This window comes from Branchiostoma lanceolatum, chromosome 6 (assembly GCF_035083965.1).
Source record: "Branchiostoma lanceolatum isolate klBraLanc5 chromosome 6, klBraLanc5.hap2, whole genome shotgun sequence".
In the NCBI taxonomy this organism is placed as follows: domain Eukaryota; kingdom Metazoa; phylum Chordata; class Leptocardii; order Amphioxiformes; family Branchiostomatidae; genus Branchiostoma; species Branchiostoma lanceolatum.
In genome coordinates this window covers 19,936,762-19,954,219 of record NC_089727.1, presented here as the reverse complement: position 1 = coordinate 19,954,219, position 17,458 = coordinate 19,936,762, and the positions used below count along the sequence as shown (strand labels likewise).

Below are 17,458 nucleotides of genomic sequence, written 5' to 3'. Positions count from 1 at the left end.
CGGAAGATCCGGGTTCGAGTCCGTGCATGGATTTTTTTTTTCTTTTTAGATATCAAATATCAAAAATATGTATTAATATTATACTAATCTATCAATGTCATATTTATGAATATCATATTTTAATGTTTTATTGATAAATAAGTAAATATTTTATTTCTGTTATTTTTAAATATTCTTAAATATTCATTTAATATATACAAGGCATTCGTCTTATGAACAGGACTTTATAGATTCCAAACCCGGCATTCGAATTTTCTGTTCATTGTAATGGAAAATACCGTGCAGCGGCTTCTATGCGCGGTCAGATGATTCTTGCCAAACACTCGCTACTAAACTTCTATTCCCGATGTAAACAGAGGCTCTTGATGTTGTTTGCAAAACAGCGATCCTTTGTTACAAAAGAAAATGCTCCATTGTTCAATACCGACTTCATTCAGACAACAAGGACGTGGAAAGTGACGCCGCTCGGCACAAAAATATGGAGATTTTCATGAATTGTAGCAAAATTATCCAGGAAAATAAGGAAGAATTGTTGTAAATGCGGAAACCAGAATAATAGGGGTGAGGTAGCTGTTAATTGGTTTGAAAACTTGTTTGACATTTGGTATTCATTTAAGATAGAACCTTAGCTGTTATGAACTTCTATTTCACTTAATCACCTTAGTGCTGATGATTCAATGGTGCTTTTTCAAATTGTATGTTTTATTGCGTCCTACGTACATAATTACATTGATAGCTTTTATAATGAGCCTATTGTGCATTTTAGAAATAAGTACAAGTTGTAGACCAAGACCAGCTTTTTCAAAAGCACTTGAGTTAAGTGCCGTAACTTCAAAATTGCTTTCCCCAATCTGCCTTTCCCTCTTAAAACAGTACTCCTTTCCCAAAATGACAATTTTTCTTATAGACTCAACAGCCCTTGAGTGACTTTCTTTGTCAGATTTTACTTCAAGAAAAGGGAAAAGACAATTCACACTCATAAACGTAGACAAAACGCCCGCTTTTTTGAAAAGCACTTGTTTTACAAATATGGGACCTTCCCTTGCAAACAAAATTGACAAGAATGATTGTTCTCCCATGGACTACCTGAATCCCTCATACCCTCAACTCAGCTCTTTTGAAAAGCCAACTTCTTCGGAGATTCATGATATCATCTTAAATTTGAAAAAAAAATGCAGCCCCAGGTCATAATGATATAAGTGCACTTCTATCAAAGCAAAATATTTCCTTTTTAGAACCACTTATTCATATTTTTTTTCTTATTTATATTGTCGTTATCAACAGGATCAGTACCGACCGAACTGAAAACAGCAAACGTAATTCCGTTATATAAAACTGGAGAGCCAGACATCTTTTCTAATTATAGGCCCATATTCATCCTTCCTTCATTTTCAAAAATATTTGAAAAATTAGTCTACAAAAGAATTTTAAACCACTTAGAAACAAATAGCATTCTTTATTCTCATCGATATGGATTTCGTAAAAGATATTCTACATACATGCCCCTTTTATGCTTAATTGACAAAATAACTGAAGCCTCAGGTAAGAATGAGTTCACTGTAGGTATATTTCTAGATCTGTCAAAAGCTTTTGACAGTTGATCACAAAATACTACTTGAAAAATTACAGTTCTACGGCTCACAGAATACAGTTCACGACTGGCTCGAAGATTACCTTTTGAACAGAAAACAATACTTTACAAAAGGCACTTGCAACTCACGTCTTAATATCATTTTATGTGGCGTTCCGCTAGGGTCTATACTTGATATATTCTATACTCTATTAGAACGATTTAGGAGATGTATCGCATAAGTTATTTGCTCTTCTATTCGCAGACGACACAAATGTATTCATGTCTACAAGAATCTCGTCACCATACTAACCAGTATGAATGAAATACTAGACAAAGTAAATCAATGGCTTAAAGCAAACAAGTTGTCCTTGAATGTCAAAAAGCAAATTTGATCATTTTTGCTGACAAGAATAAGAAATACTCGAAGGAAGACATCCATATAATTCTAGATAACAATCTTATTAGTCAACTGTCTCACACTCGCTTTCTAGGAGTCTTAATTGAAGACAACTTAATATGGAAGAATCACATTAATAACACTTGTACAAAGAACATAGGGATTATACGGAAAGTAGGAAATCTCTTGTCTCCTAAAACGTTTATTACGTATTATAGTTATATTTATCCCCAACTAACCTACTGTAATATAGTATGGGCGAGTACGCATTCTACATCACATAAACCACTCTTGTTACTTAAGAAACGCTACGTGAGAATAGCCTCAAAAGTCTCTTTCACTTTCCCTAGTGCATCGTTGTTTGAAAACCTAAAATTTCCGACAATATATGACATAAATGGACTACAAAGTAGTATACTAATGTATAAGATAAAACATAAATGCCCAAAACCAGCTGCCTGAAATTTACCATGGCATTTTATCAACAAACTCAGACATTCACAGCCACCTCACAAGATAAAGCCATTATCTAAGACCAATTAATGTAAAATCCAACCAGCGTCAATTTACAATTATGTTCAGCGGTCCCAACGTCTAGAACAGCTTTTAATGACTTTAAAAATGAGCCCCACTCTTGCTCTTCAAGTCCCACGCTAAATTTGACTTCATAAGTAAGCCTACATTTTCCTAATTTGGTTTCCGTTTCTTTTTCTTAATAGTAGTCCACTGTTTATTAGTATTATTTAAATTGTTTAATAATAGTTCACTGTTTTTACTTTGTTTTATACTTCTCGATTACTCTACATTCATATTCATGTATTATTTATCAAGTTATGGAAAATTATTTATTACATTGTTCTCATGATGACTATATTGTTTCATTTTGTTTATCATCCAACTTATTTCTTTCGTATAACTGATCAGCTAAAAATGTTATGATTTGATAAAGGAAGGCCTTTACATAATCAGAAGCTATTTGGCCTGCCTTGCACTGTTTTATTGTCTTTGTATTTCTTTCTTAAATATGTATATTTTTAAGTGCGAAAAATAAATAAATAAAAGATAAAAGATAAATAAATTAAACTCATAAAAATCCCAGACTGTCTACAAGCTGAAAACAATGACAGGAACGGATTTGCATATAATACTGGTTAAATTCAAATAATTTTCTCTACTTGTTTTCAATGAAACATTGTCAAACCATGCTGAATGGCCGAAATAGATAATCAATTTTCAAATCTAAGTATTATCAAAGTCTCTAATTGTATCTATGTATCTATACCTTGAAAATATCTTCCTCATAGTAGAATTAGCACGGATAGTTGTGTATCTAGAAATGTGGCCTGTAATATGGTATCAATTTATCAGCCCAGTACAGACAGGGTCTATGTAAGGATAGAACTGTGCATGTAACTGCCAGCCATATCTCACATTACCAGTAAGAGCATGGCAAGCCAGGTTGTCATTACTTTATATTATGGGTTAGGTGAGGCTAACTTCTTTAGATGCATCTTTAGTTCCTTATCTGCTGTCTGTTACATTTTAACAATGCATCGAAGAGTAACTTGTGTTAGTCACTTTCTTAGCAAGACCTCCACCGATGTGAACACCACGACAGTCAGTAGCAGACTGATTCTGGTTGTTTACGTTAGCCGAATTTATTGGGTGATTTTATAGTACAGGCATGGTCTTTAAGTTGGGTCAGGATTGGTATGTGTGTTGGTGTCTGTTAATCGCATAAGTCAAGAGTATCTCGGTGGGTTGTGTCGATATTTGGTATGTGTTTAATTTTGATGGCAGGTAGATACCAATTATGCAAATAATGGACTAATTTGCATTATCAATCTTCGAGTTTATAACTGTACAAACGAATAATTGACAGATTATGTCAAGGGAAAACAAGATTTTTGGTGGGCCATGAAACCGTAATATTTCTATTACAATGTATGTACATTACCATAGAGAAAACATGCAGTGTCGAACCCATGATGCGGCAGGCTTGCGGCTGGCCAGGTGTGACTGAAGATGAATGCCTTCAGCTTGAATGCTGCTTTGATAGTACAATTATTGAGTCACTCTGGTGCTTTCAACGAGGCGAGAAAGGTAAGCGTGTTCTTGAAGAGGTATAGACGTTATTACCTTCGCCAAGAAAGTTATGTATTCGGTAGTGTTTGTATGTTATTATGTATATAAATGTATGTATTTGTTTGTTGATGTGTGTGTGTGTGGATGCGGATGTGTGTATGAACAGCATATCTTGAGAATTCCTGGATGTATTGTTTTAATATTTGGTACGTTTTGGTGAGGCTTGGAAACGATTAGAATTTAGGCCCCTAGCGGACATTCAGGTTTTGATATCCATTAACGTTGTTTTAGACATGCCATGGTAGTATTATTTTTAAGTGGTGTATATAAGCGCTGTAGGTTTGGCCCTTTCGCAGCTTTTGTTTGGCTGCAGCGCAGGGGCAGGATTTGTTTTCAGATTTTGAAAGAGACTAACTCAATGAGAGGTCGACGGATGGTCATGGTTTTTCATATGTAAATAGGTTGAGTGATAAATCTAATTTAAATGATTAATGAGAAAAATTCATGATAGGAACCACAAACATTTGACATATGTATTTGAGGAATATTTACATAATTCGTGAGAAAATACAACAGCTAAATCATGGGTTGACGAATCGACGATCGACGAGGATTATAACTTACACAGTAGGAAGCTCACGTCATGACAATCGTAGTAGAAATGACGAAAAATATAAAATCATTTATTAAGCTCAATTAAAGATCGCCGATGTCATTTATCCTCTCCTTAGACCTAGGGGCTTCGACGAGTGATCCTGGATGTGGAGGTACATTGATGGCTCCTCCTGAAGGTACTGTGACGTCACCGAACTATCCCAATGGCTACGGTATCAAAGAGAATTGTGAGTGGACGATCACCGTGCCAAAAGGAAGATACGTTCATCTCACGGTTGACAGCTTCAACACCGATATCTCAAATGACGTTTTAAACATCCACGATTTAGACAGTGACAGTGCACAAGGGAATTACTGTTACAGAAGGTAATGACAACAGAGCAGTTCGGATGATGCTGTGAGTAGTTCTATAATGAATCATGTTAGCTTTTGAATTCAAGGTTTCAATACTCTCTGGGTAACATATTAAATAGTTACGATTTTGTTGATCTCCAGTTTAACAGGTAAGCAACTGTCTCTCGGCCTAATCACCAGTACATCTAACAGGATGTTCTTGAGGTTTACATCAGACGGCAGTATAACGGCTCATGGGTTCCAGTTCTCCTACAAAGGTAAGAGGCTTTGTTGGGCAAAGAGAAGAAAATTAAGGCGCTTGCACTGCACGAAATGGCCTCGGATCCTGGCAAATACGTACAGGGATTTTTCTGTATTTCCGGCGGATACAGACGGATACAGGTGGATCCAATAACGAATCCGTTACAGATCCGACCGATACGGAATCCGGTGATCCGGAACCGAAGATCCGAAGGAATCCGAAAATAACGCTTTTCGCCGGATACGCAGTCGTACACTGTACGGAAATGCCACAGATCCTGACGGATACGTACAGGATTGTTTTTGTATTTTGTTAAAAGAAAATGGCGGATACAGGTGGATACAGGCAGATCCAACAATGAGTCCGTCACAGATCCAATTACGGCGCACCGTGATCCGGAACCAAAAATCCGAAGGAATTCGGAAATAAGGATTTTCGACGGATACGGGGCCGTGCACTGCACGGAATTGCCACAGATCCTGACGGATACGTACAACAATTTAAAAAAAAATCTGTTAGTGGATGCAGGCGGAACCGATGATCTAGCACCCCCGATCTGACAGAGCCCGAAAAAAGGTCTTTTGTTACAGGTTTTACAGTCGAATCTTTGCCATATTGACGTCTAGAATACCGCAGGTATCGGATCCAATCGGAAACGTTCCGTATCTGCTATATGATGCTTAATTGCGGAATACGCTGGATTCGCCAGGATCCGAGGTCATTCCATGCAGTGTGTATTTATTTGTCAGGATCAGAAGCAACTACCGACAAAAAAACAACAATCCGAACATCTCTGCCATATCGGCAAATATCTAAAAACGAAGAATCCGCGCAAAATCCTCAAGTATCCGACGAGCATCGCGGATTCAGGCTGATACGGCATTGGAATCGGTCGGATCTGCGTTGCAACTCGGTGTCCGAGCAGTGAACCGGAATTTCTCCGGATTCGCTCGGAAACGTCAGCTTCCGCCATGATGCACGATTGCGGACCCGCCGGATCCGTTAGCATCCGAGGCCATTTCTTGCAGTGTAGACGGTGCACACCCCGGTTCTTAAAAAAAGTGTCAAAAGGGTTTCAAAGGGTCTGGGTTTGAGTCCACATTTCTCAAAATGTGCTTCAAATTGATGACATTAAATACTAATGGCTGAAAAGCTGAAAATGACTATTGTAGCTTTCTGTGGGTGATGTTGACATGTCACACGTTATGGATAATTACAGGAAACTAAGAACCAGAATTTTCTTTATAATTGGCTCGATTATACGCTAGTTTTTTTTCCATCTCCGACAACCTCAGTCGTTACAACCTCGAATTTTTTTTTCTACGAGAATTGTACTGCAGCCGAAATATCTCATGTTCTGGACATGCTGATAAACGAGAGACATTTTAGAGAATATATTTTGGACATGGGAGCTTATGCAAAAGTCCATTTGTTTATTAGTGCATGTGCTTTTGGACTGGTCCATATTGTGTGAAGATGACTCTGGAAGAATCCATTCCTGCAGGGAGGAGCTATTTTTCACACTCAGTTTTGGACTGGGGTGATCCATTTTTTATCAAAGTATTTCGAAATGGTCCATTATGTATAGGGTTGCCTGTGGAAGAACATGTTCTTGCATAGGAGGTCAATTTGGGAAATCTCTATTTCGGAATGGTATGACTTTTCAATCCATCATGTTTGGGTAGAATTATGTTCTTAATGTTTCAATTTGCCCTGGTATTATTTCAGAACAGTCCATTCTTTATAGGTGAAACATGCTGTATTTGCTTGCAAATTTTGCCTTTCTAGTTTCATTGTCTTATAATGCACATTCGGAAACGAGCATGAATGCGAGTGTATTATCATATATGCCCGGAGGCTTCATTACCTTTACATATACCTGCCTTTCCTTTCCTTTCCTTTCCCAAGCTGGCTGCGAGCTGAATGAACGTCAGTGTTTCGACGGCTCTTGCGTCCCTAATGACAATTGGTGCGATGGAGTGAATGAAGACGCGGGTAAGCGACCATGATTTTTTTAAATGTTATGATTACAATTCGACCAGAGAAGGAGACATTTTTTTGGAAGTGTCTGTGTGTTATCATCTGCTTTTGTGCCAGTTAAAGTTAAAGTTTCAGGTACTGCACTATTACAGACCGACAGCCTCATAACCCTCATCCGACCGAGACGTTTTTGCGACGAATCTGGCCGTATGAGGTCCAAACCAACCCCATTTTTTTTGCCCCCTGAATATATTTCTAGTGGATCTTTTTGTAATATGTTGTACATATACTATATATTTCAATAATCTACAAAAAATATTTTGAAAAGTTCTGGTGTCAATAATCAATGCAATACTCCCCTTCTTTCAACAGTTTCAGTGCCCTATCATTTCGCTGATATACAATGATATAATTTCCAAATGCATTAGAATGTTTTTGAATAAGGGATATTAGAATTTATGTGAAAGATTCATAATTTCGATATTATTATTCATAATAATCTGCCACCTGGACAGCCACATAATTACACCCTTGTCAATTATCATCACAAATATATTTTCTGTTGACCATTTTTGGGATTTCTGTTTATGTATTGTTAGGATGTTCTGACATGTTTCAAATGAAAACAGTTAGTGCGCATTTGCCTCATTATTATATTTTTTTGCAAAATGAGTAAAAATCACATTATGCACTAAAATGCTACATTTATTCTGAAAAAGTCGGTATTTTACTTTTTTAAGCAACAATAAATTTTTGCTATAATTGCAATGGTGACAAATTTCTGTTATTGGACAGTGCAAAACAGTCCCTTAACAGTGCATAATCATTCAGGGTCCGTTTCGACCTCAGCGGAAAACATGCAATCTTTAGGGTATAACTCCCACAAAATAGACCAATCCTGGTAAAATTTCTCAGAAGTTTTAAGACATGTACACAAACAAACTCACGGAAGGATTTTTTTCTTAGACGAAAAATGTTGATTTGCCACATATTAATACACGCCTGGGGTCCAAACGGACTCCATACGGTCGGATGAGGGTTAATTAATGATAGTAGATAGGTATAGCCTATAGACAGCTGCCGAGGTTAATAGCCTCATCCGATAGATATCCGAAGATATTGTTAATGGATTTGTATGTATTTTCGTATGTTGGAAGGTATTGACGTATTCAATATCTGCCGTAAAAATCTATTGTAGTGATATAGCTCAATTATCGAACCTGTGTAGGAGTGTATGTACAGTTCACATTGCTGTAAATGTGTGGTGTACCTATCGCAACAGCTGTTCACTGCGTCAGTTATTATCAATACACTATTCGAAACGTGCGGTGTTAAATTTTCTCCATTTCTTCTTCTACAGTATGTCCAATAGCAGGCTACATCAGTTTTAATGGAGTTTGCTACAAGTACTTTGCTGAGCCAAAGACTTATCATGAGGCCAGACATACGTGTATGACAGACAGGGCACTTTTGGCTATGCCTAAGGACAGAGCGACCAACTATTTCATCCACGATCTTGGAGGTACACATTCACATCTAAAACGATGGATCGGATTGTCTGACACCAACGACGAAGGTCAGTGGGTATATGAAGACGGTCAAACACTTGCATCATCCGGCTATAGCAACTGGAACCCCGGTGAGCCGAACGATGGTGGCGCTGTCCAAGACTGCGCCGAAGTTCAGAATTACTGTTTTGGTAAATGGAATGATCAACCGTGCAGCAGCCTCAGTGGATTCGTCTGTCAACTCCGTATGTGTTTTGATTACACACTTTAATCCTACCCCGGCCGTGTGAGATACATTTGAACCTTATATATCTTTAAGTGCCTTATCAAAATATTTCATCTTCGAAAAAAATCCTACAAAATGTCTGTTTGCATTCTTCTATTACAACTTCATAAAATCTTTGTCGCAGTCGACTTATTATTGTAGAAGTTATGATTAATTTAAAGCTTGTGTGTGATCCGGTGGGGTCGTAACTGATGCCAGCAAATTTGGCATCTTATGTTATTTGATAACACAAGAAATCCTATTAAATGACAGGAATCTGTTATTATTGCTATCATATAACGTCATTTAGTTCTATAGCAAGCTCATAGGGGGCCCAAACCTACACCACTTTTTCCTTAAATCAAGGTCTACCATGTAATTTGCATCCAATATGATAACCAGAGGTTCTGCTACAGTACCAAGTTCGGCCACCAGGAGGTTCATCATGCCCGCCCACATATATATCAATTTATTTATTTATCTATCTATCTATCTATCTATCTATCTATCTATCTATCTATCTATCTATCTATCTATCTATCTATCTATCTATCTATCTATCTATCTATTTATTTATTTATTTATTTATTTATTTATTTATTTTTATTTTTATTTTTATTTTTATTTATTTATTCATTTATTATGTTTAGCCATACCTAGTATGGCTCAACATATTGTTTTTGTTCACGTTCTTCTTCTTCTCCTCCTCCTCCTGCCAAATCTTCAAATGGATTCTACTCCGCCATTTTGGCATGTAGGTGAAGATGGCAAATACCCCCAGACGAATTTTTTTTAATTTTGTTGAAACAGGCCTTAAAATCATTTTTATGGAGTTTTTTGGGGGCATTTCTAGGCAATTTTTATATTTTGGGCTCCTGTGCCCTGGTATTGCAAGCAAGTGACCTGAAATTCGGTACAAGGGTGCTTTGAACATGTCCCTACAGGACTTCAATCACATTTCTGGTGTACATCACTTCAAAATGCTTCATTTTGGGGACTTTTGGATCCATTTTCAGACCAAAAACAGGCCAAAAGTGGTATCCCCGTTCCATGTTCTATTTGCTGCTGGCCAAGGAATCCATGTTCTATCTAAGGATCCCCGCGTTCCATTTGCTACTGGCCAAAGAATATGTGTTCTATTTTAGGTTACCTGAGGTCATATTGCAGGAACACACGCAAGCCTTTGCAGTAAGAAGCTCTTGGGGTCTCGAAGAACGTAGAGAGAATCTTTTTGTACGGGTGATTTTTTTGCATCGGGAGGGAGTATGATGCTCTCGCAAATGTTACCTTTCCACATGCAGATAATATTTCGATTTGCCCAGGTGTTATTTTGGGACAGCCCACTTCTTGCATGGGGAGGAGTATGGCTAAACATGCTGTATTTGCTCAGGGGCAAATGACGGCCTTTCTAGTTTATCCATCTATCTATCTATCTTTCTATCTATTTACCTATCTATCTATCCATCCATCTATCTATCCATCCATTTATTGATTCATTGATTCATTGATTTATTTATTGATTGATCCATTGATTTATCGATTTATTGATCTATTTGCTGTGGAGCCCTGTGTGACAGATAATGCAAAACAAGTAATGTACATAAAGTCGTATACAATCAGAAACTTGATATACAATGAATAATGGTGATGATCCACTGGCAGCCCCAGCAGATCTTAATCCAGTTTAGCTGGAAGACAGAAGAGCCAGGACTTGGGGCGATCCGAAAAGCATCCACTTAGTCTTAAACAAACATTCATGACAAGTTGTTGATTTTTATCCATTCTAAAATCTTATTGAGATTAGGCTGAAAAACAGCAACTATCTCAGCTATAGACCTAGCACCTTTATACATTGATGTGTCATCTGCGTACATTTCAGTTGTGCTGTTTGAAACTGACAAAGGTAAGTAAATTGTGTGAAAATAAGAGGGCACAGACAACTTTCCTGGGGGACGCCAAGTACATTATGGTTCTGAAAAAAAATTGTCATATAAATGACAGATGCAGGTTTTTTCTTGAGTGTAGGTCTTAGTCGTGAACTATTCTTTGAATTAGTTGACAATTTGACTATGTACTGACCATTAATTTCCACACTGGTAGGACTGTTGCAATTAATCGCCCCGATAATTGATTAGTTAATTCCAATACAAAGTTTTGAATCCTTCGAATTTTCAGTCATTTTAATTTTGAAGTAGTGTTTCTTTTTCTTTCTGTTTAGCTTAACCACATAGTTTCTTAGTTTCTGGTAGACTTCCCTGTCAGAGTGCAGACCGTAAGGCTCAGCTGCTGACTTAGCTTTGTCTCGCATGACCATGGCATCCCCATGGCATCCCCATCTCTGCGTGAGCTAAGGCAAGGAGTGAGCACGGACTGAGAAGCGGCGAACAGGAGCATGAAAGTCAGCCACTGTTTTAAAAAGTGGAATAAAAACATCCAAGGCGTCGTCCACATCTTCAAACAATTGAACAAGCCGCCGAGGCTCCTTAAGTACTTTTCATCACAAGATAACCCATTTTTAGTGTTCCGCGTTCTTACATGTTTTCCCCTACTATTAGACTCCGGATGTGGCTTTACCCTGACGGCCCTGGAAGGTACTGTGACATCACCGTACTATCCAAATGGCTACAGCAACGATGAGAACTGTACGTGGACGATCACCGTGCCAGAAGGACTATTCATTCGTCTCACGCTCGACAGCTTTAACACGGAGGACGGTATTGACATTTTGACCATCTACGATGGAGATAGTGATAGTGATACACAGTTGCAGAGGTAATTGACCTTTACGGCCGAACAATTCATTACATGAAGTTTAAATGATGAATCATTATGAGCATTTCAGCATTCGAGGTTTTAATACTTTCTGGGTAATATGAAAAGTAACTAGTTATTTTGATCTCCAGTCTAACAGGTGGACTGTCAGTCGTCACAGTCTTCAGTACATCTAACAGGATGTTCCTAAGGTTTATATCAGACAGACATACGACGGCTCAGGGGTTCAAGTTCTCCTACATAGGTAAGGTCCTTTCTTGGACAGAGAGAAGAGAAGTGAGGCACTTGATATTTGGTATGTGGCTAGCAAAACGAGATATTTCATTTCACTTAAACATGAGCACAAAGTTTTCCAAGGAAAAGCTTTAAGACACTGTTAGTAGTACAAAACGAAAAAAGGTACTGTATTTAACCCTATATAGACCAGGGGTGTGTGCTAAAAGTGCCCGCCCAACTTTGACGACGTATGTACCAAACGACGTGTTCTAGGACCATCAAACTTGGTGACCTTTCCTACATTTTTGTTGGCAACAATTTTGTAATAACAGTAGAAGTATATTTATTTTGGTTGCCATCGCAACGGGTTTCTAACAGGCATATTTCACAAAAATAACTTGTTCTCAGCTTAAAAATGTTCTGTCCGTGCCCAGGGGCCAGAACCATGAACTAATTTAGGAATGGCCTCCCACTGTGGCCCCACTTTAGTTTGAAAGTTGGATTGACCTCCATAACTACATATAAACACGTAAAAATCCCATACTGTCTCAAACTGGGAACGATGGCGGGAGAAGATTAGCATAATACTGGTAAACGAGATTCAAATATTTTTCCACTGTTTTTTTTAAGTAACATTATTAAAACAGCTTTTTGTTTTTAGAAAATCAACCTTGAGTTCAAATTTGTACTTTCAAATCAGCCTGACAAAGATGTTTCAAAGTATCTATGTGAAAATATAATATCAGTAGCATTTACCGAGGTGACGTCCAAATATGACATCTATAGCTAGTTCCATAAGGGAAATTTAATTGACTGCAATATCATTATTAGAGCTACATGTACCTCCCTACATCTACTTAGTTTTCGACAGAAGAAGAAAGATGATGAAAGAAGAAGAAAGAAGAAGAAAGAAGAAGAAGAACACCAGCTAAAAATGTATTCCCTTCCTCTGAGAGGATAATATATATACCCAATGGACAACTCTTCTAAATTTTAGGTCAGTTGGTTTTCATACCAGAGGCCAAGATATACGTTTTTGTTAAGAAAAAAAAAACGCCTCAAAAACTAAATAAAATCATTTTAAAGGCTTTTATGAAGAAAAAAAAACGCCTGCATGGGGATATTTAAAGAAGTATTCAATCAGAATTCAGACCGAAACATTCCACCGCAACGACGTTTTTCTGGACCTAAAGAAAGGCCTTCGACACAGTGTCCCTTAAGATTCTTCTTTACAAATTATAGATGAATTTTATACAAGATAATGAATTTGTGGTTTCACTCATACCTATTAGACATATTTTAGGCAACGGTCGTGGACACTAACCACTAGTGACTACCTCTGAATAGCTGAAGACGACCCACAAGGTTCCCTTATTGGACCGCTATCATTCATTTTGTATATAAACCACATGCCAAATTTCATTACCCATGGTGACATAGTACTCAATGCTGATGACATGACACTTTTCTATGCATCAAAACCTGTAACTAACATAGATAGAGCCTTTTAAGGCTTAAAAATGCTGACCTCCGCAATAGAGAGATGGCTGGTTAAAAATATACTGACACTTGAAAGTAAAAAAAAAAAATGCAATGCTTTTTGGCAGCATAAGAAGGCTGCGTCTAGGTAATGAACAACTTAATATTGCACTTTCAGGAACATCCTTGGAAGTGGTGTTTATGTTTTAGGTGTTTGGTTTGACCACTGTCTATCAACAAAGGTGTTTGATTTGACCCCTGTCTATCAACAAACTATGCAGTGCTGTGGTATCTAGGATAGGTGTGGTTAGACGTTAAGTTTCCATTTTGCAACCTAAGACGCTGTTTATGCTGTTTAACTACATGGTTCTTCCAAAGATTTAATAGTGGGATACTGTATGGGACAGCTCTGGGATGTCTCTTTGACAATCTCCAGAAACTTCAAAACCGAGCAGCACGGCTTGTCCTGTCACGTACATCACCTGTGGATAATATACAGGTGTCTGCATCAGTTTGTAATTCCCTCACGTCTCGCCGGTAAATGCACCTCCTTCAAACTGTCTTTAGATCAATCCACCAACAGGTGCCATAATATCTGCAATTATTTGACAAAACATCTCCATCTATGCAACAATGCATAATTCAAACGAATCATTGCAACTTCCTACAGGCAGACTAGAATCTGGCCGTAGAAAATTTGCGCACAGGGATGCATTTACATGAAATAATTTGCCGGCTACAGTAAGGGTGTCCAGGTGAGGCCTGACTTTTAAAAGCTACTAAAACATCACTGTTGACCTTTGACCTCTAGACCCGGCCTGCGACATCGACTTTGATTTACGGTATATGATTTGGATTTGACGCTCAGCTGTTCATATAACCATTTTGATCGTAAATTTACCTTATTTCCATGCTTATGTTCAGTCACGCCTGTAGCAGTGTGTAAATGACTGAGTGCTCCTGCCCCGTACAAAGAAAACAGAATAAAGTTAATAAAAAAGATGTAAAAAAAGAAACCTGACCAGAACGGAATATTTCACCCATACTGTAGTATGGATGATATATAATAAATCTTACCACAAATAAATATTGTGGATCAGATATTACATTGAGCGACGATGCAGTTACACGGAATCAAAAGATCCTTGTGACAATGATTAGAAAATGATAACAACCATATAAGGGGCAAAGTAACAATTCAAATTGTCTAGTAGCTGCGTTGAAAATGGTCGAACTCATGAATTCTCTCCTTAGTCTTACGATGTGGAGGTGCCCTGACGGCTCCCCCAGAAGGTACTGTGACATCGCCGAACTATCCCGATTTCTACGGCGACGATAGCATTTGTGAGTGGACGATCACCGTGCCAGAAGGAAGATTCGTTCGTCTCACGCTTGACAGCTTCAGCACCGAGAACGGTTTTGACTTTTTGACCATCTACGATGGAGACAGTGATAGTTTTCCACAGTTGGAGAGGTAATTAGCCTGAACGGACTTTTTTTTTCATTAAACGGCAAAGCAGTTTTTTGATGATGCAATCAGTAGTTCCGATGATTAATTGTAATGTCAATTGCTATGTGCATAATTCATGGCATCAATCCTTTCTGGACAACATGAATAGTTACGATCTCTTTTGATTTCCAGCTTTACAGGTGACTTCGTGACAGTCGTGTCAGTCATCAGTACATCTAACAAGATGTTTATGAGGTTTACATCTGATGATAATGTCAGGCGTACTGGGTTTCAGCTCTCTTACAAAGGTGAGGTTCTTTTTTGGATAGAGAGGAGAGATGTGAGGCATTTGATATTTGGAATATGGCTAGCAAAACGCGGCCTTCCATTTGAATTTAACATTAGCAAAAACTTATCCAAGGAAAAGCTTTCGAACACTGTTGGTGGTGCACAGCAAAAATAGCCGGGGCACACACATGTCAGAGTAAAAAAAGACAGTGTTTATATAGCAGGAATTTGACATAGATTTATTTGAATGATTAAGTACCTTACCAAAATATTAACGGTAATAGATATGATTGAAGGAAAAAAAATTATATGAATCGGAAATTCATTTTTCTCTGAAATAAACTAAAGACAAATCACAATATTTAGGTTTTGGTCCCTGTGACATTTATCTTAAAGGCCTGATGATATATTATAGAATCAAAACACGCAATTGTATTGGGAAGATGACCTTGAACTTGTACAAGGTATCAGTTGTATAATCAAGCATCAATATTCTAATAAACACCGAGTACCTTTCAAACTAATTACAGCCAGGTGTAACATATCATATCGCGAAAAGCCATTGGACGAACTTCAACTTGACAGCTCTTAGAAAACTTTGGGTTGAGCTTAAAAATCCCTTGGCAATGTGCTTCTGTATACTTTTTCAGTCTTTTTGGGTAAAAAATGGATTTTGATTTTCTTTTTGAAACCCATACTGACAAGACTGGGAAAAGTGGCACTCACAATAATGGGGAGCTCTAAGGAAATCTAAGTTCGATTTTGAAAACAATTCTTTTGCGTATGCGTGTGAATATTTGATCAATTTCTACTCTAGGCCCTAGGCAGACTTAGGGGGGGGGGGGCAACATTGACGCTACATACCTGCTAAACGACGTGTGCTACAGGACTTATCCTAGAAGTTGGTTGGCAACAATTCTAAATTCATTGTTTTTCTTGTTGCCATGGGAAAGGGGTTTCTAAAAGCATACTGTATAAGATTCATTAATTTTGGGAGTTTTATAGTTTTCTGCTCTGATACAATTGCTCTCTTTCTACTTAACCTCAAATGTAATCTAATTTGATTTTCCTGATATGTTATTGAAAATAATGCTAGATTGACGACGTCTTTTGTCAAAATCTAAGATAGCGGCATAAATTATCAGTTAAGGTATAAACAGGCTTTCTCCCCTTGAAATTTGTTGCCATCTACTCTTTTGTCAATAAAACACATTTAGATTAACCTTTGGATTAACGTTTTTAGTTTATTGATTTTTTTTGTGGGGGGGTCAAAAATTTTAAACAAATATTCACAATTTTGATATTGCCGATCTAAGATGGTGGATTCCAAGGGATGGCTTAATACATTTTAATTTTAATTGCTAATTGTTCCGTAAGGTCCCCATTTAGGCCGTTTTAGCCATTAACAGCACACCAATGATATCAGGATTACGACATATTTCGTCATAACGTCCTTAAAGGGTTGATTAATATTTACATGTATATCACCCCTGCAAATTTGGTGATAATACATCATACCGTTTGTAATTTAAAAGGAGGCGAATGAGCCAAGTCCCACAAATCCGCCAAAATCTCAGTCTTCATAGGGTTAACCCTATCAAGACGGTGGGGGGTTGCTTTTCAATAATTTATTAAGCAAACATCATTTTTGAACATAAGTTGATCACTTCGCTCTTTTTTTCCTACATTATGTATCTTTTATGATTTAATATTAATAAATTCTGCCTAGTTGATGACGCCATCGGTAAAAATCAAAGTGGCGGGCAATATCATTAGTTTAGGTTTAACGGGCTTTTTCCTCTTCAAAATCGTAACTACCTAGTATGTGTTTAACCCTATGTAGACTGAGAGGGGGGCTTTTAGTGCTTAGGAGATATCGGCGAATTCATGGGCGATATCTTTGTCAGCTGCCAATATAAGCTAAGGGAAATATGCATTGCCCGCTGCTTCTCGCCCCTCAACTGCTGCAGCTTATTCCTCGGCGTCTTCCCCAGCATCCCAAGACCCGCAAACTGACTATAAGTCGGCGTCCGACAGTTCTCCGGCGAAAATCTGTGGTACTCCGTCCATAACGATCGATGATGAATGTCTTTCCATGGCGGATTCTCTTTTGCCTTGCGGACGCTTCCAGTTACGTTGGAGATGTGAAAAACATTACTTTTTTTTCCCTTCCGCTTAAATTTAACTTGAATTAAAAGTTGTTCCGTTTTAATGCATTTTAAGACGGTTTTGTGA

At 37.8% G+C, this 17,458-nt stretch overlaps 1 protein-coding gene across 1 annotated transcript in view; it reads left to right on the top strand.

The window, feature by feature from the left end:
• LOC136437577 (cubilin-like) overlaps positions 1–17,458 on the top strand; it is a 45,768-nt gene that overhangs the window by 11,683 nt on the left and 16,627 nt on the right. Inside the window, exons 9-16 of the mRNA XM_066432196.1 lie at positions 5,174–5,281; positions 7,174–7,260; positions 8,606–8,821; positions 10,898–10,921; positions 11,574–11,790; positions 11,922–12,034; positions 14,740–14,959; positions 15,128–15,243. Coding sequence (XP_066288293.1) covers positions 5,174–5,281; positions 7,174–7,260; positions 8,606–8,821; positions 10,898–10,921; positions 11,574–11,790; positions 11,922–12,034; positions 14,740–14,959; positions 15,128–15,243 — 1,101 coding nt within the window. The remainder of the gene's footprint in view (positions 1–5,173; positions 5,282–7,173; positions 7,261–8,605; positions 8,822–10,897; positions 10,922–11,573; positions 11,791–11,921; positions 12,035–14,739; positions 14,960–15,127; positions 15,244–17,458) is intronic.